Source organism: Hippoglossus hippoglossus, chromosome 4 (genome assembly GCF_009819705.1).
Source record: "Hippoglossus hippoglossus isolate fHipHip1 chromosome 4, fHipHip1.pri, whole genome shotgun sequence".
NCBI lineage: Eukaryota > Metazoa > Chordata > Actinopteri > Pleuronectiformes > Pleuronectidae > Hippoglossus > Hippoglossus hippoglossus.
The window spans coordinates 28,330,579-28,355,993 of record NC_047154.1 but is presented as its reverse complement, the minus strand read 5'-3'; the positions used below and the strand labels follow the sequence as shown (position 1 = coordinate 28,355,993).

The 25,415-nt window shown below is 47.8% G+C and overlaps 2 protein-coding genes across 2 annotated transcripts; both read left to right on the top strand.

The window, feature by feature from the left end:
• Positions 1-1,198: 1,198 nt before the first annotated feature.
• On the top strand, positions 1,199-12,895 carry cdc14ab (cell division cycle 14Ab). The gene is given in 22 exon segments (XM_034582283.1): positions 1,199-1,610; positions 1,979-2,069; positions 3,808-3,883; positions 4,783-4,818; positions 4,821-4,877; positions 4,997-5,021; positions 5,024-5,075; positions 5,715-5,781; positions 5,920-5,928; positions 5,930-5,983; positions 6,126-6,213; positions 6,889-7,119; positions 9,068-9,206; positions 9,531-9,555; positions 9,557-9,697; positions 10,077-10,140; positions 10,143-10,176; positions 10,251-10,298; positions 10,431-10,503; positions 10,505-10,554; positions 10,754-11,087; positions 12,328-12,895. Coding segments are annotated over 22 exon segments (1,770 nt in total). The 5' UTR covers positions 1,199-1,564; the 3' UTR covers positions 12,358-12,895.
• Positions 12,896-15,142: 2,247 nt separating this feature from the next.
• vcam1b (vascular cell adhesion molecule 1b) lies at positions 15,143-24,388 on the top strand. Its single transcript, XM_034582317.1, is given in 13 exon segments — positions 15,143-15,469; positions 16,667-16,969; positions 17,064-17,369; positions 17,521-17,781; positions 17,867-18,139; positions 18,233-18,504; positions 19,565-19,715; positions 19,718-19,779; positions 19,782-19,838; positions 19,840-19,870; positions 21,092-21,364; positions 21,768-22,028; positions 23,907-24,388. Coding segments are annotated over 13 exon segments (2,448 nt in total). The 5' UTR covers positions 15,143-15,426; the 3' UTR covers positions 24,062-24,388.
• The last annotated feature ends 1,027 nt before the right edge of the window (positions 24,389-25,415 follow it).

The following is a 25,415-nucleotide window of genomic DNA, read 5'->3' as shown; positions in this document are numbered from 1 at the left end:
ACATGTCGTCACATGTCGTCACAAGTCATCACAAGTCATCACATGTCGTCACAAGTCATCACAAGTCATCACATGTCATCACATGTCGTCACAAGTCATCACAAGTCATCACATGTCATCACATGTCGTCACAAGTCATCACAAGTCGTCACAAGTCGTCACATGTCGTCACAAGTCATCACATGTCATCACATGTCATCACAAGTCGTCACATGTCGTCACATCTCGTCACATGTCGTCACATGTCGTCACATCTCGTCACAAGTCATCACATCTCGTCACAAGTCGTCACAAGTCATCACATCTCGTCACATCTCGTCACAAGTCATCACATCTCGTCACAGGTCGTCACATGTCGTCACAAGTCATCACATGTCGTCACATCTCGTCACAAGTCATCACATGTCGTCACAGGTCATCACATGTCGTCACCACAGGTCGTCACAAGTCATCACAGGTCGTCACATGTCATCACATGTCGTCACAGGTCATCACATGTCGTCACAGGTCATCACATGTCGTCACCACAGGTCGTCACAAGTCATCACATGTCGTCACATCTCGTCACAAGTCATCACATGTCGTCACAGGTCATCACATGTCGTCACCACAGGTCGTCACAAGTCATCACAGGTCGTCACATGTCATCACATGTCGTCACAGGTCATCACATGTCGTCACAGGTCATCACATGTCGTCACCACAGGTCGTCACAAGTCATCACATGTCGTCACATCTCGTCACAAGTCATCACAAGTCATCACAGGTCGTCACATGTCATCACATGTCGTCACAGGTCATCACATGTCGTCACAGGTCATCACATGTCGTCACCACAGGTCGTCACAAGTCATCACATGTCGTCACATCTCGTCACAAGTCATCACATGTCGTCACAGGTCATCACATCTCGTCACAAGTCATCACATGTCGTCACCACAGGTCGTCACATGTCTCTGACCTATGAACTTTAGTGACCTCTGACCTATGAAGCCTGGAGTCGTTGCTGCTGACGTGAATCTTATTGTGTTTACGTTGAGCCTAAGCAGTTTCAGTTTGGACTCGGTGTCGCCCCCTGCATGTGACTGAGGTCGCTAACCTGACGTCTGTTAAGAGTCTCTAATGATCAGAGTTCGATTCTCGGTCGTTCAGAGGAAATCTGTTGGAAACGTGAATGTGTCCTGAAAACATCACAAACAGTCACTTGATGTTTCCCAGCTGACCGTGAAGGCAGCACAGAGCGTTCTGCTCGCTGATTGGCTGTGGTTGCTAAGGGAGCGTTACTATGGTAATGCGTGTCTTGAGGATCAATCACAGTCTCAGACTCGAGCCGCCGCGATGCTAACAGGCTAACAGGCTAACCGGGAGATTTATCGGTTAAAACGCGAAGAAGAAACAACGGAAACGGAAGAAAAAGTTGGTGAGTGAATGAAGAGCAGCCGCACTGCCTGATGGGAAACAGAGCAGACATCTCTTCACTTTTCAAACAGTTCGGCTGCTGCTGCTAAATGTTAGCGGCTAACGTGTTAGCAGTGAGGAAGTTTGGAAGTGAGACCTGTTCAGGATGAGTGAGGACCCCGAGCTGCAGGGGGCGGCAGAGTTCATCAGAGGTAAGACTCAAAGACTCAAAGACTCAGGGTTCAGTCAAACTATAGAAACAAGTGATCAGCTGATCAGAGGATTGATCCAACACAGGAATCATGATATTTGTTTAGAAGAAAAGATGAGCTGAAGCTTTATTGATCCTTCGTAGAGGAAATTCTCAATATACATTAAAATTAAGGATTCAAATAAGATTAAAGTATAAATCTAAACATGTCAGTGTTTTGTTTTGAACGTCTACACTGAAACTGAAGTGTAGACGAAGCTATTGTACTCACATGATTCTTGTTGTTCTGGTTTTGTTCCCTGATGCACTTATTGTGAGTCACTTTGGATAAAAGCTAAATGATGTAATGTGTTTCTCTGTCTCCTTCAGAGCGTCTGTACTTCGCCACGTTACGCAGTAAACCCAAGAGCACGGCCAACACACACTACTTCTGCACCGACGAAGAGTTCGTCTACGAGAAGTAAGTCCATGTTCTTCTGCTGCACTGCATCATGGGAGTTCAAACCATCTGTTGTCATGTGACTTCATCTGAACAAGTGTTCTGAGGACTGAGTCCAGGTCACACTGACTCTGTGTGTGTGTGTGTGTGTGTGTGAACACTCTACTCTGAGTGTGTGTGCTGACTCTGTGTGTGTGTGTGTGAACACTGACTCTGTGTGTGTGTGTGTGTGTGTGAACACTCTGACTCTGAGTGTGTGTGTGTGTGTGTGTGTGTGTGTGAACACTCTGACTCTGTGTGTGTGTGTGTGTGTGTGTGTGTGTGTGTGTGAACACTCTGACTCTGAGTGTGTGTGTGAACACTCTGACTCTGTGTGTGTGTGTGTGAACACTGACTCTGTGTGTGTGTGTGTGTATGAACACTCTGAGTGTGTGTGTGTGTGTGTGCGTGTGTGTATGAACACTCTGACTCTCTGTGTGTGTGTGTGTGAACACTCTGACTGAGTGTGTGTGTGTGAACACTCTGACTCTGTGAGTGTGTGTGTATGAACACTCTGACTCTGTGTGTGTGTGTGAACACTCTGACTCTGTGTGTGTGTGTGTGTGTGTGAACACTCTGACTCTGAGTGTGTGTGTATGAACACTCTGACTCTGTTTGTGTGAACACTCTGACTCTGTGTGTGTGTGTGTGTGTGAACACTCTGACTCTGTGTGTGTGTGTGTGTGTGTGTGTGAACACTCTGACTCTGTGTGTGTGTGTGTGAACACTCTGACTCTGTGAGTGTGTGTGTATGAACACTCTGACTCTGTGTGTGTGTGTGTGTGTGTGAACACTCTGACTCTGTGTGTGTGTGTGTGTGTGAACACTCTGACTCTGTGTGTGTGTGAACACTCTGAGTGTGTGTGTATGAACACTCTGTATGAACACTCTGACTCTGAGTGTGTGTGTATGAACACTCTGACTCTGAGTGTGTGTGTGTGAACACTCTGACTCTGTGTGTGTGTGTGTGAACACTCTGCCTCTGTGAGTGTGTGTGTGTATGAACACTCTGACTCTGTGTGTGTGTGTGTGAACACTCTGACTCTGTGAGTGTGTGTGTATGAACACTCTGACTCTGTGCGTGTGTGTGTGTGTGTGTATGAACACTCCGACTCTCTGTGTGTATGTGTGTGTGTGTGTATGAACACTCTGACTCTGTGTATGTGTGTGTGTGTATGAACACTCTGACTCTGTGTGTGTGTGTGTGTGTGTATGAACACTCTGACTCTGTGTGTGTATGTATGAACACTCTGACTCTGTCTGTCTGTGTGTGTGTGTGTGTGTGTGTGTGTGTGTGTGTGTGTGTGTGTGTGTATATGAACACTCTGTGTGTGTGTGTGAACACTCTGACTCTGTGTGTGTGTGTGTATGAACACTCTGACCCTGAGTGTGTGTGTGTATGAACACTCTGACTCTGTGTGTGTGTGTCTGTGTGAACACTCTGACTCTGTGAGTGAGTGTGTGTGTATGAACACTCTGACTCTGTGTGTGTGTCTGTGTGAACACTCTGACTCTGTGAGTGTGTGTGTGTATGAACACTCTGACTCTGTGTGTGTCTGTGTGAAGACTCTGTGAGTGTGTGTGTGTATGAACACTCTGTGTGTGTGTCTGTGTGAACACTCTGACTCTGTGTGTGTGTGTGTGTGTATGAACACTCTGACTCTGTGTGTGTCTGTGTGAACACTCTGACTCTGTGTGTGTCTCTTTGTGTGTCTCTCAGTTTCTATGCAGACTTCGGGCCTCTCAACTTGTCCATGTTGTTCAGATTCTGCTGCAAACTCAACAAGAAGCTGAAGGTGAGTTTCACCCCTCCCATTGCAGGAATGTCCAGAATGCAACAGGACACTTGTTACACAACATCACATTCTGAGTGTGACATACATGACTCCATTATTAAAGTTTCATCACCAGTAACGTGTTCACTCAAACGACCATAAGACGACAGACCGCAGTCAGCTGACACAGCTCATTACTCATTCATTTGTTTCTCTAGTAGACACATGTATAAAGAAGTGTATCATTTATCATGCATGTATTTTATTTTGTGTGTATGTGTGTGTATCGACTTTGCAGCTTTTTCAGATTGTTAAATGTATGTTTTGTGTTGTCTTTTTGTTGCTATGGTGACGACATTCCTCTGGTTGACTGTTGTTGATCGTCATAACAACAAGCAGACCGGACATAACAGGAAGTCGTACCTGAACCAACCCGAAACCAGCAGAGAACCCTGAACATGTCCTGGTTCTGATCCAGAACACGTTTAGGTCCAGATCCAATGAAATGTGTCTGCTCACAGTAAACTGTGTTCAGTCTAAATATGGCGTGTGGAGTCATCACGCAGTTTTCCCATGTTGCATTGCACAAATGAAACAGGAGCTGTAACGCAAACAAAATATAACTAACAAAACAAATGTTTTTAACAAGTTGAATTTGGTGACATCACTTACTGTGAGTGTCAGTCGAATTTTCAGCGTGGGAGTTATATACAGAGGTCGGAGGTCATGGTCTGTTCACCTGCAGCTCGTCATCGAGTTGATTTCAGTCATGTGATCAGAACCTGCAGGTCAATAACAGTCACTAATGAGGAAACAGGTGACGCTTCAAACGCTGTCTGTCACATGACCTGTCACATGAGCACAGAGATATCTAGACGCAAACAACAGAAACCTGATGAAGCTGTGCTCCTCTTCCTCAGTCCTTCACTCTGACCAGGAAACGAATCGTTCACTACACACCAGCTTCAACCAGAGGAAGAGATCCAACGCTGCTGTTCTGATTGGAGGATACGCTGTGAGTGCATCACTTCCTCTTCCTGTTGACTAAACATTAAACAAGCTGAGATAAAAACTCACAATTGATTTAGTCTGCTGGTCACATGATGTATCACATGACTGGTCTTTGTGTCTCAGGTGATTTATTTGAAGAAAACTCCAGAAAAGCGTACCGAGCTCTGATCTCTGGATCGAACGCCTCCTACCTGCCCTTCAGGTCAGTGTCCACACTACTTCCTGTTCTACCTGTGACCTTTAACTCTGTCACTGTGTGGCCAGCAGGGACGTTCAGGAACCTCCTGAAAACTCAGTCCTCCTTCTGACGAGAGAGAGAGAGAGAGAGAGAGAGAGGGGAGAGGAGAAGGAGAAGAGAGAAGAGAGAGAGAGAGAGAGAGAGAGAGAGAGAGAGAGAGAGAGAGAGAGAGAGAGAGAGAGAGAGAGAGAGAGAGACTGAGAGAGTGAGAGAGAGAGAGAGAGAGACAGAGAGAGAGAGACAGACAGACAGAGCAGGGAGAGAGAGGAGAAGAGAGAAGAGAGAGAGAGAGAGAGAGAGAGAGAGAGAGAGACTGAGAGAGAGAGAGACGAGAGACAGAGACAGAGACAGGAGAGAGAGAGGGGAGAGAGAGAGAAGAGAGAGAGAGAGAGCGAGCGAGAGAGAGAGAAGAGAGAGAGAGAGCGGGAGAGAGACTGAGAGAGAGAGAGAGAGACAGAGACAGAGACAGAGAGAGAGAGGAGAGAGAGAGAGAGAGAGACTTGTTATTGTGTGATTAAATAGTGAGCACTGAAATAAAGTGAAGTAAACACATTGTCTGCTGGACCACGAGTCACTGATGATGAGGACTTTGTGTCTCTGCAGGGATGCGTCCTTTGGAAACTGCAGCTACAGTCTCACTCTGCTTGACTGTCTTCAGGGCATCAGGAAGGTGAGTTCTTCACTCTGATTGGCTGAATCAGCCAATTGGCGACTGCACACTATGATGATGTGTAAAAACAAACACACTTACAGTGGGTGTGTGAGACATCAGCACGGGTGTGTGTATATAATAATGGTTGTGTTTCAGGCTCTGCAGGCACGGCTTCTTTGACTTCGAGACCTTTGATGTGGACGAGTATGAACATTACGAGGTGAGTCTCTCGACTCTTCTTCAGATAGAAGAATACTAGGTCGAAGGTCACTCATTCTCCAACGTCAGTCACATGACACAGAAACACCAAAGGAATAACTATATGAAGAAACGTGTGTGACCTCGTCTTTCCTGGTCTGTAGCGGGTGGAGAACGGAGACCTGAACTGGATTGTCCCGGGGAAGTTTGTGGCGTTCAGCGGACCTCACCCGAAAACTAAAGTGGAGAACGGTAAGTTCACAGGAAGTGACTTCAATCTATCAATCAATTAAATTTTATTTGTATTGTCTCATATTCCCAGTTTGTCTCATATTCCCAGTTTGTCTCATAGATGTTAACAAGGAGCAACTTCCTCTGTTCTTAACTCAACAAGAGTCAAAGAAAGTTAGTGATCAGTGAATAAAGCTCAGTCCCATGTGAGGATCGTCTCCCAGGACACAAGTCCAACAGACGCTGATGGAACACATCAACACAACAGGATTCACTACATGAGAAGAACCAGTTTGTAACTTCATGTTTAAAGTGTTTACATAATGTCTGATGGAGATGAAGGAGCAGATGAACTGAGGACTTCCTGTCAGTGAAGGTAGAAGATGTGAGGAGACATGTTTGTATCAAGAAGTCTGGTTGTGATCATAGTCCACGATCAGCTGACACCATCAGGATCTCTGGTCCATGATCACAGTCTGTGATCCACCATCAGGATCCACCATCAGAGAATGTTCTCTTCAGACATGAACACACACACATATTTATATATATGTAACACATATAATTGGGTTATTATAATATATTATTGTTAATGCACATACAAACACAGGAGCAGGAAATGAAATTAAAATCATTAACCCCCCCCCCCCACTATAAACGCCTCTGTAACACTTGTGCCCGCTCTGCCCCCTGCAGGTTACCCTCTCCATGCCCCCGAGGCGTACTTCCCCTACTTCAGAAAACACAACGTCACCACCATCGTCCGTCTCAACAAGAAGATCTACGATTCCAAACGTTTCACCGACGCCGGGTTCGACCACTATGACCTCTTCTTCGTAGACGGCAGCACGCCGAGCGACACCATCACACGCCGCTTCCTGCACATCTGTGAGAGCACAGACGGAGCAGTGGCCGTCCACTGCAAAGGTGAGGACGTCCTTCATTGTTTCTGATGATGTCCGTCTCTCTTCTCTCGTCCGTCCCTCTCGTCCGTCTCTCTCCTCTCGTCCGTCTCTCTCCTCTCGTCCGTCTCTCTCCTCTCGTCCGTCCCTCTCCTCTCGTCCGTCCCTCTCGTCTGTCTCTCTCCTCTCGTCCGTCTCTCTCCTCTTGTCCGTCCCTCTCCTCTCGTCCGTCCCTCTCCTCTCGTCCGTCCCTCTCGTCCGTCTCTCTCCTCTCGTCCGTCCCTCTCGTCTGTCTCTCTCCTCTCGTCCGTCCCTCTCCTCTCGTCCTCTCTCTCCTCTCGTCCGTCTCTCTCCTCTCGTCCGTCCCTCTCCTCTCGTCCGTCCCTCTCCTCTCGTCCGTCTCTCTCCTCTCGTCCGTCTCTCTCCTCTCGTCCGTCCTCTCCTCTCGTCCGTCCCTCTCCTCTCGTCCGTCCCTCTCCTCTCGTCCGTCTCTCTCCTCTCGTCCGTCCCTCTCGTCCGTCTCTCTCCTCTCGTCCGTCTCTCTCCTCTCGTCCGTCCCTCTCCTCTCGTCCGTCTCTCTCCTCTCGTCCGTCTCTCCTCTCGTCTCTCTCTCCTCTCGTCCGTCCTCTCGTCCGTCTCTCTCCTCTCGTCCGTCTCTCTCCTCTCCTCTCCTCCTCCCTCTCCTCTCGTCCGTCTCTCTCCTCTCGTCCGTCTCTCTCCTCTCGTCCGTCCCTCTCCTCTCGTCCGTCTCTCTCCTCTCGTCCGTCTCTCTCCTCTCGTCCGTCTCTCTCCTCTCGTCCGTCTCTCTCCTCTCGTCCGTCTCTCTCCTCTCGTCCGTCTCTCTCCTCTCGTCCGTCCCTCTCCTCTCGTCCGTCTCTCTCCTCTCGTCCGTCTCTCTCCTCTCGTCCGTCCCTCTCCTCTCGTCCGTCCCTCTCCTCTCGTCCGTCCCTCTCCTCTCGTCCGTCCCTCTCCTCTCGTCCGTCCCTCTCCTCTCGTCCGTCTCTCTCCTCTCGTCCGTCTCTCTCCTCTCGTCCCTCTCCTCTCGTCCGTCCCTCTCCTCTCGTCCGTCTCTCTCCTCTCGTCCGTCCCTCTCCTCTCGTCCGTCTCTCTCCTCTCGTCCGTCTCTCTCCTCTCGTCCGTCCCTCTCCTCTCGTCCGTCCCTCTCCTCTCGTCCGTCTCTCTCCTCTCGTCCCTCTCCTCTCGTCCGTCCCTCTCCTCTCGTCCGTCTCTCTCCTCTCGTCCGTCCTCGCTCTCGTCGTCCCTCTCCCTCTCGTCCGTCTCTCTCCTCTCGTCCGTCCTCTCCTCTCGTCCGTCCCTCTCCTCTCGTCCGTCTCTCTCCCTCGTCGTCCTCTCTCCTCTCGTCCGTCCTCTCCTCTCGTCCGTCCTCTCCTCTCGTCCGTCTCTCTCCTCTCGTCCCTCTCCTCTCCGTCCGTCTCCGTCCCTCTCCTCTCGTCCCGTCCCTCTCCTCTCGTCCCGTCCTTCCTCCTCGTCCGTCCTCTCCTCTCGGCCGTCCTCTCCTCTCGTCCGTCCTCTCCTCTCGTCCGTCCTCTCTCCTCGCTCTCGTCCGTCTCTCTCCTCTCGTCCGTCCTCTCCTCTCGTCCGTACTCTCTCCTCTCGTCCGTCTCTCTTCTCTCGTCCGTCCCTCTCCTCTCGTCCTTCCCTCTCCTCTCGTCCGTCCTCTCTCCTCTCGCCCTCTCCTCTCGTCCGTCCCTCTTCCTCTCGGTCCGTCTCTCTCCTCTCGTCCGTCCCTCTCCTCTCGTCCGTCCCTCTCCTCTCGTCCGTCCCTCTCCTCTCGTCCGTCTCTCTCCTCTCGTCCGTCTCTCTCCTCTCGTCCCTCTCCTCTCGTCTGTCTCTCTCTACTCCCCGAATCAGAGAAACTAAAACAAAAGACGATGTGGACGAGACGTAATTCCAGATTATTGGCTCAGTCTGTTAATAATGTGAATCTGACTGAACGTCCCTCTCTCTGTCAGCTGGTCTGGGCAGGACAGGCACTCTGATTGGCTGTTACCTGATGAAACATTATCGCTTCACAGCGGGCGAGGCCGTGGCCTGGATCCGGATCTGCAGACCGGGCTCTGTGATTGGACCTCAGCAGAACTTCCTGGAAGAGTGAGTCACTGGATGTTGTTTGTAGTTACTGAGGGAAAGATCCAGATCCAGAACCAGATTTAGATTCAGAACCCAATTCAGATCTAGATTCAGAACCATAGCCAGATGCAGAACAAGAACTAGATTGTAGAAAAGTCTGGATAAATCATCTGTGACTGAGACAACAGAATGTTTTCATCTTTTTATTTTCTAACGTCACAAACAACGTGTGTGTGTGTGTGTGTGTGTGTGTGTGTGTGTGTGTGTGGGTTTGTGTGTGTGTGTGTGTGTGTGTGTGTGTGTGTGTGTGTGTGTGTGTGTGTGTGTGTGTGTGTGTGTTCACAGGAAGCAGGCGGCGCTGTGGTTGCTCCGGCGACAGTGAACGCGCCCAGAAGATCAAGCTTGAGGAGAGGGTGGTGTCTCACCTCATCACCAGTATGGACGACCTCAATTTAAACTCCGCCCAAAACAGCAACACGAGCAGATCAACGACCTCTGACCTTCTACACAAGGTCACACAACGTAACCTGATTCTAACCTTAACACCAAGTCTGTCTTAAATAACTATGAAATAGACGCCTTTCATCCTCATCACCTCTATAACAACCTGCTGAATTATATTTATGTTTCTGGATGAACGGGGAGTTCGCTTCTTCTGCAACAATGAAGTTTAAAACACTGATAATATTATATTCTGCTTCCTTATTTTTATTCTTGTCTGTTTTTGGCATCAACTTTGATGTCAAACCATTTTTACTTGTGATAGTGAATGAGGCCAATGGTCGTATTAAACCAAAATTGGTCTTGTGACTATAGATAGACAAGTGCACAAACACACAAACACACACACACACACACACACACTCATGGTGCATTTGTTTCATCCACCAGGGGGAGCTAACAGACGGTGGGCTCGCTCTGACTCAGGGAGACAAACTAAGAGCGTTAAAGAGTCGACGCCCCCCCGTCCCACCACCACCGGACCTCTGAGGTAGGAGGGGTGGGGGGTTAGTTCATGTGTGGTCAGAACGCTAGTGAACATGTTAACTCCGTGTTTGGTTTCAGGATGGACGACATGAAGATTCACAGCAGATCAGCGTCTCAGCCGCTCAGGTACCGCCCACTTCCTGTTAAGTCATGTGACATCAGCAGTCCGCAACACGCCACCATGACACGTCTGAACCAGTCCTTGACTCCTCCCACAACACATCAAAACCATGACTGTGTGTGTGCGTGTTCATTCAGGTTATCGATGGGAGCCCCCCCCCCTTCCCCCCTAAAGTCCTTCAGGTTCCCATCATCCTCTGCTTCAGCTGCAAGCCAAGAGGATCGGGAGGAGTCCGTCATCAACGGCCTCGAATATTAGGAGGTCAGTGTCTGTGACTCCTCCTCTTCTTCACCTGTGTCTCCTCCTCTTCATCACCTGTGTCTGTGTCTACCTCCTCTTCATACACCTGTGTCTCCTCCTCTTCATCATCTGTGACTCCTCCTCTTCATCACTTGTGTCTGTGTCTCTTCCTCTGATTGTTTTGTTTATAACATGTTGTTAATATGCTCCTCCCCATCAGCTCAGCCCTTGGCTCTCGATTGGCCAGCTCTCTGACTGACCTTTATGTGGAGGAGGAAACAACAAATCATTATTCTTCACCTCCTCCCTCCTCCTCCTCTTTGCCTCTAAGCCCCTCCTCCCTGGTCCCGTCTTCTCTTTGTCGCTATGGTAATGGCCCTCGCGGTATGCAGCACGAAGTCAACAACAACAGCAGTCCGTTCAGCTCCACAGTGCCCCCTGCAGGAAAAAGCTTTGTCCGCCCAGGGCCCCAGGACTTGGGCCCTTGCAGAGGCCCTGGGCCCTACAGTGCTATGAAGGGCCCGTCAGGACGCTACCTGAGCCGCTCCATACCTGTAAGTCCTCTGACACGGCAGCAGCTTAGCCCCGCCCCTCTCTCTGGGTTGGCTCTCTCTCTTCTGCTGTCACAACACACCTGTGGTCTCACCTGTGGTCTCCCCTGTGGTCTCACCTGTGGTCTCACCTGTGGTCTCCCCTGTGGTCTCACTGTGGTCTCACCTGTGGTCTCACCTGTGGTCTCCCCTGTGGTCTCACCTGTGGTCTCCCCTGTGGTCTCCCCTGTGGTCTCCCCTGTGGTCTCACCTGTGGTCTCACCTGTGGTCTCCCCTGTGGTCTCCCCTGTGGTCTCACCTGTGGTTTCCCCTGTGGTCTCCCCTGTGGTCTCCCCTGTGGTCTCACCTGTGGTCTCCCCTGTGGTCTCACCTGTGGTCTCCCCTGTGGTCTCCCCTGTGGTCTCACCTGTGGTTTCCCCTGTGGTCTCACCTGTGGTCTCCCCTGTGGTTTCCCCTGTGGTCTCCCCTGTGTGCTCCCCTGTGGTCTCACCTGTGGTCTCACCTGTGGTCTCCCCTGTGGTCTCCCCTGTGGTCTCACCTGTGGTTTCCCTGTGGTCTCACCTGTGGTCTCCCCTGTGGTTTCCCCTGTGGTCTCCCCTGTGGTCTCACCTGTGGTCTCCCCTGTGGTCTCCCTGTGGTCTCCCCTGTGGTCTCACCTGTGTGTCCTCACCTGTGGTCTCCCCTGTGGTCTCCCCTGTGGTCTCCCCTGTGGTCTCCCCTGTGGTCTCACCTGTGGTCTCACCTGTGGTCTCCCCTGTGGTCTCACCTGTGTCTCCCCTGTGGTCTCACCTGTGGTCTCCCCTGTGTCTCACCTGTGTTTCACTAAGTTATTAGTTTCAATAACAGAGGTCACATGACCTGGTTGCTTCAGCGAGTTCAGGTCACATGACCTGGTTGCTTCACGTGTTCTTCAGGTTGATCCAGGTCTGTTGGTGTCTCTTCTCTCACACTAACATGAAGCTGCTGCTGAGTTAAAGGAACCACATCATTTATTTAAACAAGCTCCGCCCCCTCATGTATCTCAACCACACCATGACGAATCAGAGCGTCTCATGTGGTGAAGGAAGAAATCAGTTGGCGAGACTGTCGGCGAGCATATATAAAGATGAACAGTGACTGTGCTCTCGACCAATCCTGAGTCAGTCTCGGCTGTCAATCATCGTTTTTTTAGCATGTTCTTAGCATGTAGTTATCCTGTTGTTAGCATCACCCTTCCCTGACTGGGTTTTCTTCTCTCTTACAGTCTCTTCAGTCTGACTTCATCCAGTACTAAAAACTACAGATCTGACCTGAGGACACATTACCCACAATTCCCCTGACGACCCTGAAAAGGAAGCGACGGAAGCAGCGGCTGAAGACGCTGAACAGCTGCTCTGTCTACACTGAATGTAAATGCGATGATGTCATCGACTCGCGTCGATACAGAGACAGATTTTATATAAATGTATTTTTATTTAACAAAGATCATTTAGAGTTTTCGATGAACTGAAGGATCAGCTGACGACAACTCGCTCTGTCGTCATGGTTACAGTATTAACTTTGTGTTTGTGAGTCAGTGTGAAGGATCCAATCATTTTATTATCGATAGCAACAATAAAGAAGGAAGAAGAAGAAACCGAAAACGGAACATTAGCAACAACTCAGGGCATTATGTGTGTTTATAAACCAGCAATGATGTGTTTACTGACCAGTGGAACGTGTGTTAACACCGTGTGATGTCAACACGTGTGTGTGGTGAGCGTGTTGGTGTGTATGTTGACGTGGTCATTAGGGCTTCATGATACATCAAAAATGAATCGCCACGATATCGACGTGATATACATATTGCAAAAAAGTATTCACGCTCTACATGTGAATAAATTTGGCCAATCAGAGGAGCCCTGCTGCCATAGATAATAAATAGATTAAATTAATTAAATAATAAATAGAATGGAAATAATGTTTTTAACTTATTTACTCACTGTATTGGGTCTATAGCAGTGATGCCAGAGCAGAAAGACATTTGTTTATTATCACAAGTCTTATAGTCATGAAGATATTCAACAGCGTTATTGCATGTTTTCCTACTATTGTGCAGCCCTAGTGTGCAGTCTGCCTGTTTTTGTGTATGTTGACATGTCCGTGTTGACGTGTGTTGGTGTATTGTGTGTGTGTTGCATTGGGACACGTGTCCTCAGAGAATGATGAAATCTGAGACGAGGTCCAACATGTATATCAGACAGAAGTCAGCTCAGGAAGAACTTCGTTTCTGGGAAGACGCTAAATATTTGTCAGCTGATTGGCTGTCTGGAGATAAGCTGATCAATTGATCAGAGAATAATTCTAATGTCCGAGACTCTACCTCTTACACTTTCAAAATAAAAGCTCCAAGGAGTAAGAACAATGAAATGTTTGATATTAAAACAGCAAAAAAAACACAAACGACGCTCAACCATTGGTTAATTCTCCCCAGTCACATGATAATGGTGATTATCACTATTATTAACAACAATAAATCTGAGAAGTGAACGCTTCACTGCACAAAGTGCCTTTATCTCTAGTTTGCAGAGGGCTTTTATTTTGAAGGGATTTTAATAATTGTTGCTTCAGTCTGATTCTTTAAAAAAAAACTTAATTCTAACTTTATTTAAACATAATGAAGGGATGAGTTACAAAATACATGTGTAGCCTTTTTTCTTAATTCACTTTATTTCTGAGAAGATGCACAAATAAAATCTCTTTCTTCTGATTCTGTTTGCGTTTGTGTCGACTGTCACAGAGTTTGAGACCAGAGCTCTGAACTACGAAGCAGGCTTTGTTATCAGGTTAACTTCAGGTTTAATTCAGAGTTTTCTGTCCTATGAAGCTCGTTCGCTTGTTATCGGGGTAAATCGGGGTAACTTATGCTGAACAGCTAAACTGCTCCAGGTTAAGTTGGAGCTAAAACATCAAACAGTATAAAGCTCCGCCCACTGATAAGTCTCTTCCTTTGAACCATGACATCATGTTCTTAGAGGATCTGTGGAGCTGGTGTGGATTGTTCGAGTCTCTGAGGAGGACCAGGGTCTTCAGAGACCCACAAGATCCTTTGAGCTCCTCTGATGAGCTTCTGAAAGATCTAGATTCTCCTCAGAGGGAATACTTAGAGTATATTTGTGTGTTTTATTTCCTGCAGCTGAGCTTGAAGCCACCAGGGTCTCACCTGAAAGACTAAAACTGTCAGACACAATGAGAATACATATCGATGACATGTGAGATTATATTCAGATCTGCTCTTGTTAATGAACAGTTTTACTATAAAAACAATCGCAGATGTTTTACCAGCTGTTCTTCCTGCATTTAGCAGCTGTGACTGAGTTTCTTTTATTCTGGGTCATGTGTTTGTTCTCCTCTGATTTTCTAATACAACAGTTTGATCCTCGGCTCCGCTGTCAGTCAAACTGTCCATGTCTGTGATTGGTCATATGCAGTAAACCCCGCCCCTTTATGTGCACATGCTCACATCTTGATGAGGAAAACCTGAGTTAACTTAACGAGTTTAAACCAGCGTCATGTGACCACTGAGCCTGACTGGGTCTGTCAGGTTAAGTTCAGCTGGAAAACTGAAAGAGATCCTGGACATGTTGAAGTGGCTTCGTAGAACAGGCCCCTGTGAGTCTGGTCACATGACCTCAACGTAACTGAGTCATCACACAGTGATGACTCAGGTCAGATCAATTGAAGGTCACAGAGTCACTGTTATCAGACGTCTGTCAATCAATCAATCAGTCAGTATCAGACACACAGATACAGGTCAGCATGTAGAAACAGGACAGAAGTCTGATGTTTTAATCAGTCAGATGTTGTGTGCACGTTGACGTGTGTCGGGGCCTGAACCATCACATCAAAGGATCTTGTGGGTCTCTGAAGACCCTGGTCTCGAACAGACTCCCAACAATCCACACCAGCTCCACGGATCCTCTGAGAACATGATGTCATGGTTCAAAGGAAGGGATTGGTCAGTGGGCGGAGCTTTATACTGTTTGATCTGTTATCTCCAACTTAACCTGGAGCAGGTCAGCTGTTCAGCATAAGTTACCATGGTGATTTACCCTGACAACAAGTGAACGAGCAAGTTAACCTGATAACAAATCCTGCTTCTTAGTTCAGAGCTCTGGTGTGTATGTTGATGTGTGCGGTGTGTCCCTGTCTGTCCTGCAGAGGGCACCATGGTCTGTACAGTCAGCACAGTCAGCACAGACAAAGAGAGAGAGAGTGAGAGAGGGGTGAGATTCAGGGGGCGTATGTTTTTGATTCAGTCTCGAACGAAACGAAGGAGACACTGATCTGTCTTTCATTCACTTCTCTCCTTCACTCCTGCGTCATGTGTGTATCATGTGTGTGCAGCTTCTTTCAGATCATCTCAGGTAAGAGTGATTTCATATTTATCTTCTTCTGTGGAAACTTGAAGCTGTAATTCAATCTTCCTCTTCTGCTTAATATTAATAATATTAATTATAGAAATGGATCAGTGATGTTTTTAACTCAGAGGATCTTTAGTCTCAGTGTTTCTGTTGTATCACAAACTCTTTGTTTCAAATTCATTTTATATATAGAATCGTATGTATTTAATAATACAATACAATAATATGTATAAGTTGACTTGCAAGCACGTATGAGCGGCACCTCGCCTGGTGACAGTGGGGAAGTGACGCGACAGCGCTTAGGCCGCCACGTACCCGCCAACACGATGATGGTGGATCATGGATCCTGATGGTGGACTATGATCACAACAAGACTTCTTGATACACAACATGTCTCCTCACATCTTCTACCATCAGGAAGTCCTCAGTTCATCTGCTCCTTCATCTCCATCAGACATTATGTAGAAGCACTTTAAACATGAAGTTACAAACTGGTTCTTCTCATGTAGTGAATCCTGTTGTTGTGTTGATGTGTTCAGTTCCATCAGCATCTGTTGGACTTGTGTCCTGGGAGAGGATCCTCACATGGGACTCTGAGCTGAGTTAAGAGAAGAAGATGTTGCTCCTTGTTAACATCGATGAAACAAACTGGGAATATGAGACAAGTAACATGTGATTGATTCATTGATTTGATTGAAAAATAAAATGTGTCTGGCACTTTCAGTTCTAGACACTGTTCCAGCCCCAGCACCGTAATAATAATCTGAGCAATTCCAATAGGGTCCTTGCACTGTGAGTGCTCGGGCCCTAAATATGATATAATAATATGTATAAGATAAAATATTGGCCCCTATTTCCCCCAGCAATTTCCAGTCACTACTGGTGTTCCCCAGGGTTCTGTCATGGGGCCCCTTCTGTTTGTCATCTATTTACTTCCTTTTGGCCATATCTTCCGTAAATTGAACATCAATTTCCATGTGGATGACACCCAGCGCCACCTTTCCACCAAACCTACCTCCATCCTCCGTCTATTGGCCCCCTATAACTCCCATTGGCCTCGGATGGCCCCTGTCGGCCTCGGGTCTTGTCAGTTTTGCAAGTTCCTCTCACAAACCAAACCCTATTCTCTGCAGCCATTTTCTAAAGTTTGTTTATTTGTCTTTCAGCTGTTGTTGATGTTGTTGTTGTTTGTCTCATCAGCTGCGTTGCTGATGTCATCGTGGTGCGTTCAGGGTCTGCGGGTCGATGTGTTTCCCAGACAGCCTCTGTTCAGACTGGCGGAGCGTCGGCAGCTGGTTTGCTCCGTTCAGGATTGTCCAATTATGCCGCGCATCTCCTGGTCTATGCTCGAGGATCGACCTCTGACCGCCGCGGTCACCACCAACACCAGCTGCTCTGTGTTGACCTTTGACCCTGTGATGATGGAGCATGAGGGTGCTCTGCTGTGCACAGTCAACTGTGGAAGAGACAGGAAGCTGATCCTAACCAACGTGCAGGTTTACTGTGAGTTCCTGCACACACACACGCACACACTTTATATATCAACATATAAGGACCAGGTGTGTAAAGTGTGTTTCTCTCTCTGTGCGGACTCCAGCCCTCCCATCAGCCCCTCTGATCCGAGGCCAGGACCACTTGAGACGGGGGGTGGAGTCCACCCTGACCTGTCAGGTGTCCGACCTTTACCCCTCAGAGCTGCTCAACCTCACCTGGTATAACGGTGACAGAGTCGTGCAGAGTGTGGTCGGAGAGCCCGGGTCCAGCTTGGTCTCGTCTGAGTACAGGTTCACTCCTCAGGACCAGGACTCGGGGGCCAACATCAGCTGCAGGGCCACGCTGAACCTTCTGAAGCTGCCACCTAAGATCCGGACCAGAGAGACCACGATCTGCCTCAACCTGCTCCGTGAGTCCTGAGTCGGAGTCCTGTGTCTTGCTCAGACCTGGATTTGGAACTGGTCCAGATGTGTTCAGATCTCAGGGATATGGTTCAGATTTTGAGAATCTGGATCAGATGAATCAAGATCTAGAGGATCTGACCTCTGAATCCTCTGCAGATGCTCCTGTCGTGACGTTGATCTCGGACTCGTTGCTGGTCATGGTCAACTCTTCGCTCACTGTCAGCTGTTCAGTGGTGGGAAACCCCGAGCCGACAATCACCTGGAGCTTCAGGACGACAGACGGTCGGTCGCTTTTGCGGGGGCGTGGCCATCAGCTCGTCGTCAAGGCGGTGAGTCTGTTTGACGCTGGACGCTACGAGTGTGAGGCCCGAAACAGTGAGGGAAACCAGACCGCTGCGGTGGACGTCACTGTTCATGGTCAGAGTGCGCTCACTTAATTATGGGGGTTTGTTGCCCCACCCCCACCTGTCACCCACTTTAACACCTGTATCCGCCCCCACAGCTCCACCCACCAACACCTCCATATCCGTGAGTCCCGGTGAGGACGTGGTGGAGGGTCAACAGGTCAACATTACCTGCCGATCAGACGGATCTCCGCCCACCACGCTGGTGCTGACGAGGGATTGGGCAGAGCTTCAGAGGACTGACCCCGCCTCATCTTCCTCACTCTCCTTCAGCCTCTCTACATCCTTGCTGCGAGACTCCGCCCACTACAAGTGTGAAGCGTCCAATCAGTACGGAGCACAGCAGGTGTCCAGCTCCATCAGGGTCAAAGGTCAGAGACAGAAACAGGAAGTAGCAAAATAAAAGTCTACCTCTTTTATTTAATGTCTGAACGTTTTAAAGGTGACATTCTCTGGTTCTTCAGCTCACCCTCTGCAGGTGGAGGTGAGTCATCAGGTCTTGGCTGCAGAGCGAGGTTCAGATCTGCTCGTCACCTGCAGAGCGTCCGGGTGTCTCCACCCCCCAACCCTCACCTGGAAGAGGGCAGAGCAGGACCGTAGCGTCCTCCAGAGGACGCAGCAGCAGGACGGTCTGTCCCCGCTCCACCTGCGGGACCTTGACCTCCAGGATCAGGGAGGCTACAGCTGTGAGGCCGAGTGTGACACCGTTATCAGGACCAGAACCATCCAGGTCCACGTCTACTGTGAGTCTGACACACCTGAGCCCAGGTGTTTGTGATTTGTTGTTATATAGATGTATGTGTATATGTGTATGTTTGTGTGTGTTTGCATATAGACACTGTTGTATATTTTGTGTGTAAACAGTGAATTGTTGAGTTTATTCAGACAACATGAGATTTTATTTAACAGTCTTCAGAGGTCAAAGGTCAAAGTCAAAGTTTAGTTCTGTTTAGTTCTAAGAGAGACAGGATGTTTCCTCCCACACACACACACACACAACACACACACACACACACACACACACACATGAGAACTTTAAAAACACTGGATCCTCCCACAGCTCAGAGACAGAAACAGAAGGAGTCAGTGTTGAATTATCAGCTGCTGACAGTAACACAAACTGATGTTTACTTCTTTAGTCCATAAACTAACCTATAAACTAACCCATGTATTTATTATCGATCTGATCAGTTACTAACCTGCTGATGTTCATCTGGTTACAGTTTAACCCCGGACCCCTGTAGGGGGCGCTGTAGGGTGTCTGGAGCCAACTTCATTCATTAACGTGTTATAAATAACTATGGTGAATATATCGTGGACTCAGAGTTCTGATTCAGGGGCCGGTCTTCGACGGTTAAATGAGACATCCGCTCTACGAAAGATTTCCTGTTAACCTCAGCTCGGCCGCCCGCACGCTCGTCACTTTTTCTTGCTCCAGTCAAAGGTTAAGAACATGATTGTTCGGATCTATGAGGTGAAATAAGATTTGTGAATAACAGTTGTACAAATGAAGTTGGATTTGATTGATCTTGACCTCAGGCAGATCCACCTGAGCCGATAAAAAGCTCTTGTCACGCTGCTGTGACGGCGTCAGTCGTGGCCTCAGAAGGAGGCGGCTCCTGAATCAACCACAGCTCATGATGATTTATTCCAGTGACCTTTGACCTCATGAGTCTTCACTGGGACAAACACTGACTTCCTGTCCCAGTTCCCTGAGAATTCTGTGTTTTAAGAGTAAAGTTTTTTGAATCTAAACCTGACGGGTGATTTGTAGCTCTGTTTTCATCCTCTGCAAGCGTTTTCCATCTGATCCGGTTCTGATGAATCCTGGTCCCATCCTGTTGGGTCAGCAGGCCGTCCTTCGCTGTGATGTCATTAATGTCTTTTCAACCAATCCCATGAGGATCCACTGGCTGTTGGGGAAAACTGCTCTGATGTCAGAGTCCTTTGGTTCTACGGTTCTTTACAGAATGTCTCATCTGTTCTTCATCACCTGGTGGAGGCGAGAGCAGCAGGTTGTGACCTGCAGAAGCGGAGCTGCTGACTGATGACAGTGACCTGTGGCGGTCCCAGGAGGACGAGTGTCCGTCTGCAAGTCCACTGTGAGACTGAGGAAACCTGTAAAACTGTAGAGAACATGTAGGACCTGTAGGGCCTGTTAACCTGTAGGAGTAATAGACCTGTAGAACCTGTAAACCTGTAGAACCCCTAGACCTGTAAACGTTTAGAACCTGTTGCACCTAAAGATCTGTAGATCCTGTAGACCTGTAGAAAATGTAGAACCTGTGATGGTCCAGGAGGACAAGCGTCCATCTGCAAGTCGACTGTGAGTCTAAGGAAACAAGACCTGTAAAACTGTAGGACATTTAGGACCTGTAAACCTGTAGGATCTGTAAGACATGTAGAACATGTAAACCTGTAGGACCTGTTAACCTGTAGACATGTAGAACCTGTAGGACCTGTAGACCTGTAAACCTCTAGAACCTGGAGGACCTGTAGAACAGGTAGACCTGTAGTACCTGTAGACCTGTAGATCCTGTAGATCCTGTAGACCTGTAGAAAATGTAGAACCTGTGGCGGTCCAGGAGGACGAGCGTGCCGTCTGCAAGTCGACTGTGAGTCTGAGGATACAAGACCTTTAAACCTGTAGGACCTGTAGAATCTATAAGACCTGTAGAACCTGTAGATCTTTAGAAATGTAGGATCTCTAGAACCTGTAAGTCTGCAGAACTGGTAGACCAGTAGACCTGTAAACCTGTAAAACCTGTAAAACCTTTCGACGTGTAGAACATGTAGGACCTGCAGAACCTGAAAAAAGTGTTGAACCTGAAGAACCTGTAAAAAGAACTTGGAGAACCTGTTGACCTGTACAACATTTAGGACCTGCCTGTAGAATATATAGAACAGTAGAATCTGTAGGCCTGCAGAACCTTTAGACCTGTCAAACATGTAGACCTGTAGAAAATGTAGAATCTGTATGTGGCAAGAGATGTTGCCACTGGGGTCTCACAAACACAGCCATACAACAAGCACCCACTACTTAACATTATTATGGAAGTCTGTCTCCTCTTCAGTTGGTTAATACGTAGTAATCAGCTAACAGCCCTCAGCTGCACTGGTTACTCCCCTGGTACAGCTGGAGGTGCCCTCTAGAACCTCTAGAACCTGTAGAACCTGTAGGAGATTCTACCATATGGAACCTTTAACTCAGCATAGGAGGATCATTTAGTCGTAACTTCTCAGTTCAAATGGATCAGATCAGGTTTTGTTAAACCCAGATTCAGGTTTAAGTTCTGTTAAGTTCTGGTCTGTTGGTGTTGCAGACGCTCCGAGGAGAACCTCCATCTCTGTGAGTCCCGAGGAGGACGTGGTGGAGGGTCAACAGGTGAACATTACCTGCAGCTCCGACGGAGCTCCGCCCAGCACGCTGGTGCTGAGGAGGGATGGGGCGGAGCTTCAGAGAATGGATGCTGCCTCCTCATCCTCACTCTTCCTCAGCCTGTCTTCTGCCTTGCTGGAAGACTCCGCCTACTACCAGTGTGAAGCGTCCAATCCGTACGGAGCACAGCTGGTGTCCAGCTCTGTCAGGGTCAAAGGTCAGTTTTTGCTCTGAGTTGTGTCTACAGGCTCCTGTTTTAACCTGAGAGTCAAAACATGAAACAGAATCAAAGATGGCGGATGTTCCGTTTTTCTCTCGGCTCCTCGTTTCATCAGCGTCTCCCTGACGACAGAAACGACTCAGATCTGAACCGTTTAAACGTCAAATATTAAAACTATAAAACTGAAACAATAAAAGAAATGACCAGATTCTTGTATCAGGTGTTGATGTGAAGGTCAAAGGTCAAACAGAAGGTCAACAGGTTTATCTCAGCAGGCGTCACCAACACCTGGCACATTTATGAAATCACGACTTGTCTGCAGCCAATCAGGGCTCAGTATGAAATATATGATACATACACTGTCTAATCACATGACTTCCTCTGATCTCTGGTGATTCAGCTTCTCCCAGAAACACAACAGTCCTCGTCCTGCCGTCCACTGTCGTCCACGAGGGGCAAAACGTCACCGTCTGCTGTCAAACTATCAGCTTCCCTCCGTCGGCCATGACTCTGAGGAAACTGACCAATGGGATGGAGCTATTTTCCCTCAACGGCACCTTCCTATTGGTCAACGTCACGGCCAGAGACTCTGGATTGTACCAGGTCAACGTGACCAACGACCTCGGATACCAGGTCAAAGTTTTCAGCATCAGTGTCAGAGGTTAGTACAGACTGGTTCAGACCAGTACAGACCAGTTTAGACCAGTTTAGACCAGTTCAGACCAGTTCAGACCAGTACAGACTAGTACAGACTGGTTCAGACCCGTACAGACAGGTTCAAACAAGTTCAGACCAGTCCAGACCACTCCAGACCAGTACAGTACAGTTCAGCGCAGTTCAGACCACTACAGACCAGGAGAGTACAGTTCAGAGCAGTCCAGACCACTCCACACCAGCACAGACTAGTACAGACTAGTTCAGACCCGTACAGACAGGTCAGACAAGTTCAGATCAGTCCAGACCAGTCCAGACCAGTCCAGACCACTCCAGACCAGTACAGTACATTTCAGAGCAGCTCAGACCACTCCAGACCAGTACAGTACAGTTCAGAGCAGTTCAGACCACTACAGACCAGTACAGTACAGTTCAGAGCAGTTCAGACCACTCCAGACCAGTACAGTACAGTTCAGAGCAGTTCAGACCACTACAGACCAGTACAGTACAGTTCAGAGCAGTTCAGACCACTACAGACCAGTACAGTACAGTTCAGAGCTTTTCAGACCACTACAGACCAGGGGTCTCATTTATAACCTTTGTGTACGCACAAAACGGGGTCTGAAACGTGAGTACGCCACTTCTCACGCAAACGTTGGGATTTATAAAAACAAACTCTGACTCATGCGTACGAACGTTTTGGAGACGGGAAAGTGGCGACGCAGACGTGAGGTGGTGAACTCTAACCCGACAAAACTGTTCCACACGAACCTTCAATTGAAAAATATATAAAACTACAGCAAATTGCGTTCAGATAATAATAAACAGCGGAGTTACAGAGCCGAGTCATTAACAGTTTTTAATAATATCTTCTAACACTGCAGTGAACGTGGCTGTTCCATCAGGCGCACAGAGCGACCTGGAGATCACTGACAAGAGAAACTATTCACTTTCCAAACAATATCCCAGGAGGTGAGGATCCACTGATGTGAGGGAATCGGTCCGGTGCTCTAAATAAATAAATACTGCCGTGACACTGGATCGTGATGCTGCGTGATGCTGCGTGATGCTGCGTGATGCTGCGTGATGCTGCGTGATGGATGCAGGTGAATGGAAGGAGGAGGAGGGAAACGAGGGTTTCAGCGATGACTGATCAGCTGATCTAGATTCTATAGATCTGTGATCTCTGAGCTGAACTGAGTCACTATTAGATCGACTGACGGAACCGGGGGGAACCGAATCCCAGGACAAACACAAGCTTATAAATATAATTCTTCTAAATTCTATAGATTGAGGACATCACAGCTGTCTCTGAATTTAATAATCCTGCAGTTTTGGATGATTAAAACACGAACATGAGATTCAACAAGTTCCCTCACATTCTGACAGTGTGTTTCTTTGCCTCCACCTTTAATTGGATCTTTTCTTATTTCCGGCTCGGTTCTTTCTATCGTCTTCACTCTCACTCGCTGTGTTAACAGCAGCAGAGTATCAGGGTATTTTATTTATTAATCACATCACTGCTGTCCCATAAAATGTCTCTTTACCTCCACCTCACTAACAAACACCTCATGTCAGTGTCAGAAAGTTTCACTTCCTCTTCTCATCGCTTGATGCCGTGACTCCGTCAGGACTCACGGTGGAAACCCATTGGTCAGCAGCATAATTTAATATTCATGATGTGCTTTGCATTGACCATTTATGGTTGAAATGGGCGTGTAGAGGGCGGAGTAAGAGGCAGATCCGTTTTTATAAATAGGAATTTTCTTTTTTACGTACGCCATTTCCGGCTTTTGTGTGCACGCTTTTAGAATGAATCCCACGCACTGTTTTATAAATGAGACCCCAGTTCAGTTGTTGTTTTAAGTTGTTTTCTCGTCAGCAGAGAGAAGCAGTGATCTTCATCCTCGTCTCAGTGTCGTCATCGTCACGGTCGTGATATTCGCTGCAGCTGCTGTTTCTCTGCTGCTCGACTTCCTGAGGAGATTCAGGAAGAGAGGTTTCTATTCGCTGAGCCGCTCGGCTCCGCCCTCCGCCTGAGGCTGCAGCCCCCCTGCTGGCTTCAACGTCTCTCTACAACACGACGCTTCTGATACGTCAAACTGTCTCCTGACGTTATCACATGTTCAAATGTTCCAGTCTGACACATGGGTCATTTCCCAGCATGCTCAGCAGCTGTGACTCCTTTTTACAATCTATGAACTTACTCACAGATACTTTACTTTGTCAACAGTCTGTCTACAGCGTGTGTTCACGTGTTCAGTGTTCACGTGTTCAGTGTTCACGTGTTCAGTGTTCACGTGTTCAGTGTTCACGTGTTCAGTGTTCAGTGTTCACGTGTTCAGTGTTCAGTGTTCACGTGTTCAGTGTTCACGTGTTCACATGTTCAGTGTTCAGTGTTCAGTGTTCACGTGTTCAGTGTTCACATGTTCAGTGTTCACGTGTTCAGTGTTCACGTGTTCAGTGTTCACGTGTTCAGTGTTCAGTGTTCTCGTGTTCAGTGTTCAGTGTTCACATGTTCAGTGTTCACGTGTTCAGTGTTCAGTGTTCACGTGTTCAGTGTTCAGTGTTCAGTGTTCACGTGTTCAGTGTTCACGTGTTCAGTGTTCACATGTTCAGTATTCACGTGTTCAGTGTTCAGTGTTCACATGTTCAGTGTTCACGTGTTCACGTGTTCAGTGTTCACGTGTTCAGTGTTCACGTGTTCACGTGTTCACGTGTTCAGTGTTCAGTGTTCAGTGTTCACATGTTCAGTGTTCACGTGTTCAGTGTTCAGTGTTCACGTGTTCAGTGTTCACGTGTTCAGTGTTCAGTGTTCAGTGTTCAGTGTGCACGTGTTCAGTGTTCACGTGTTCAGTGTTCAGTGTTCACGTGTTCAGTGTGCACGTGTTCAGTGTTCACGTGTTCAGTGTTCACGTGTTCAGTGTTCAGTGTTCACATGTTCAGTGTTCACGTGTTCAGTGTTCATGTGTTCAGTGTTCACGTGTTCAGTGTTCAGTGTTCACGTGTTCAGTGTTCACGTGTTCAGTGTTCATGTGTTCACGTATGTTTTCCTGTGTGTGTGTTCACGTGTTAAAAACATGAACTTTAATAATTATCATAACAGAGTCAGGTTCGATTCCCGACAGTTTACTTCATAAAGAGTTTTCTCTGTTTCCTGCTGTGACTCATGTACTGATGTAGTTTTATGTTTGTTCATCATCTGTAAAGATGTTTGTTGTATGACGCCACTTCGTTATCACGCTAATTAGTTAGTCAAGCTTGCGTCGGCAGAGTTTGATTTTATGTCTCACACATGTTCAACTGTGAGGTAAACATACATGTAACATGTCTCTTTATTTGAACGGTTGTCCTTTTCTCAGCTGTTTCCCACATAGTGTCGACACTGTTGTAG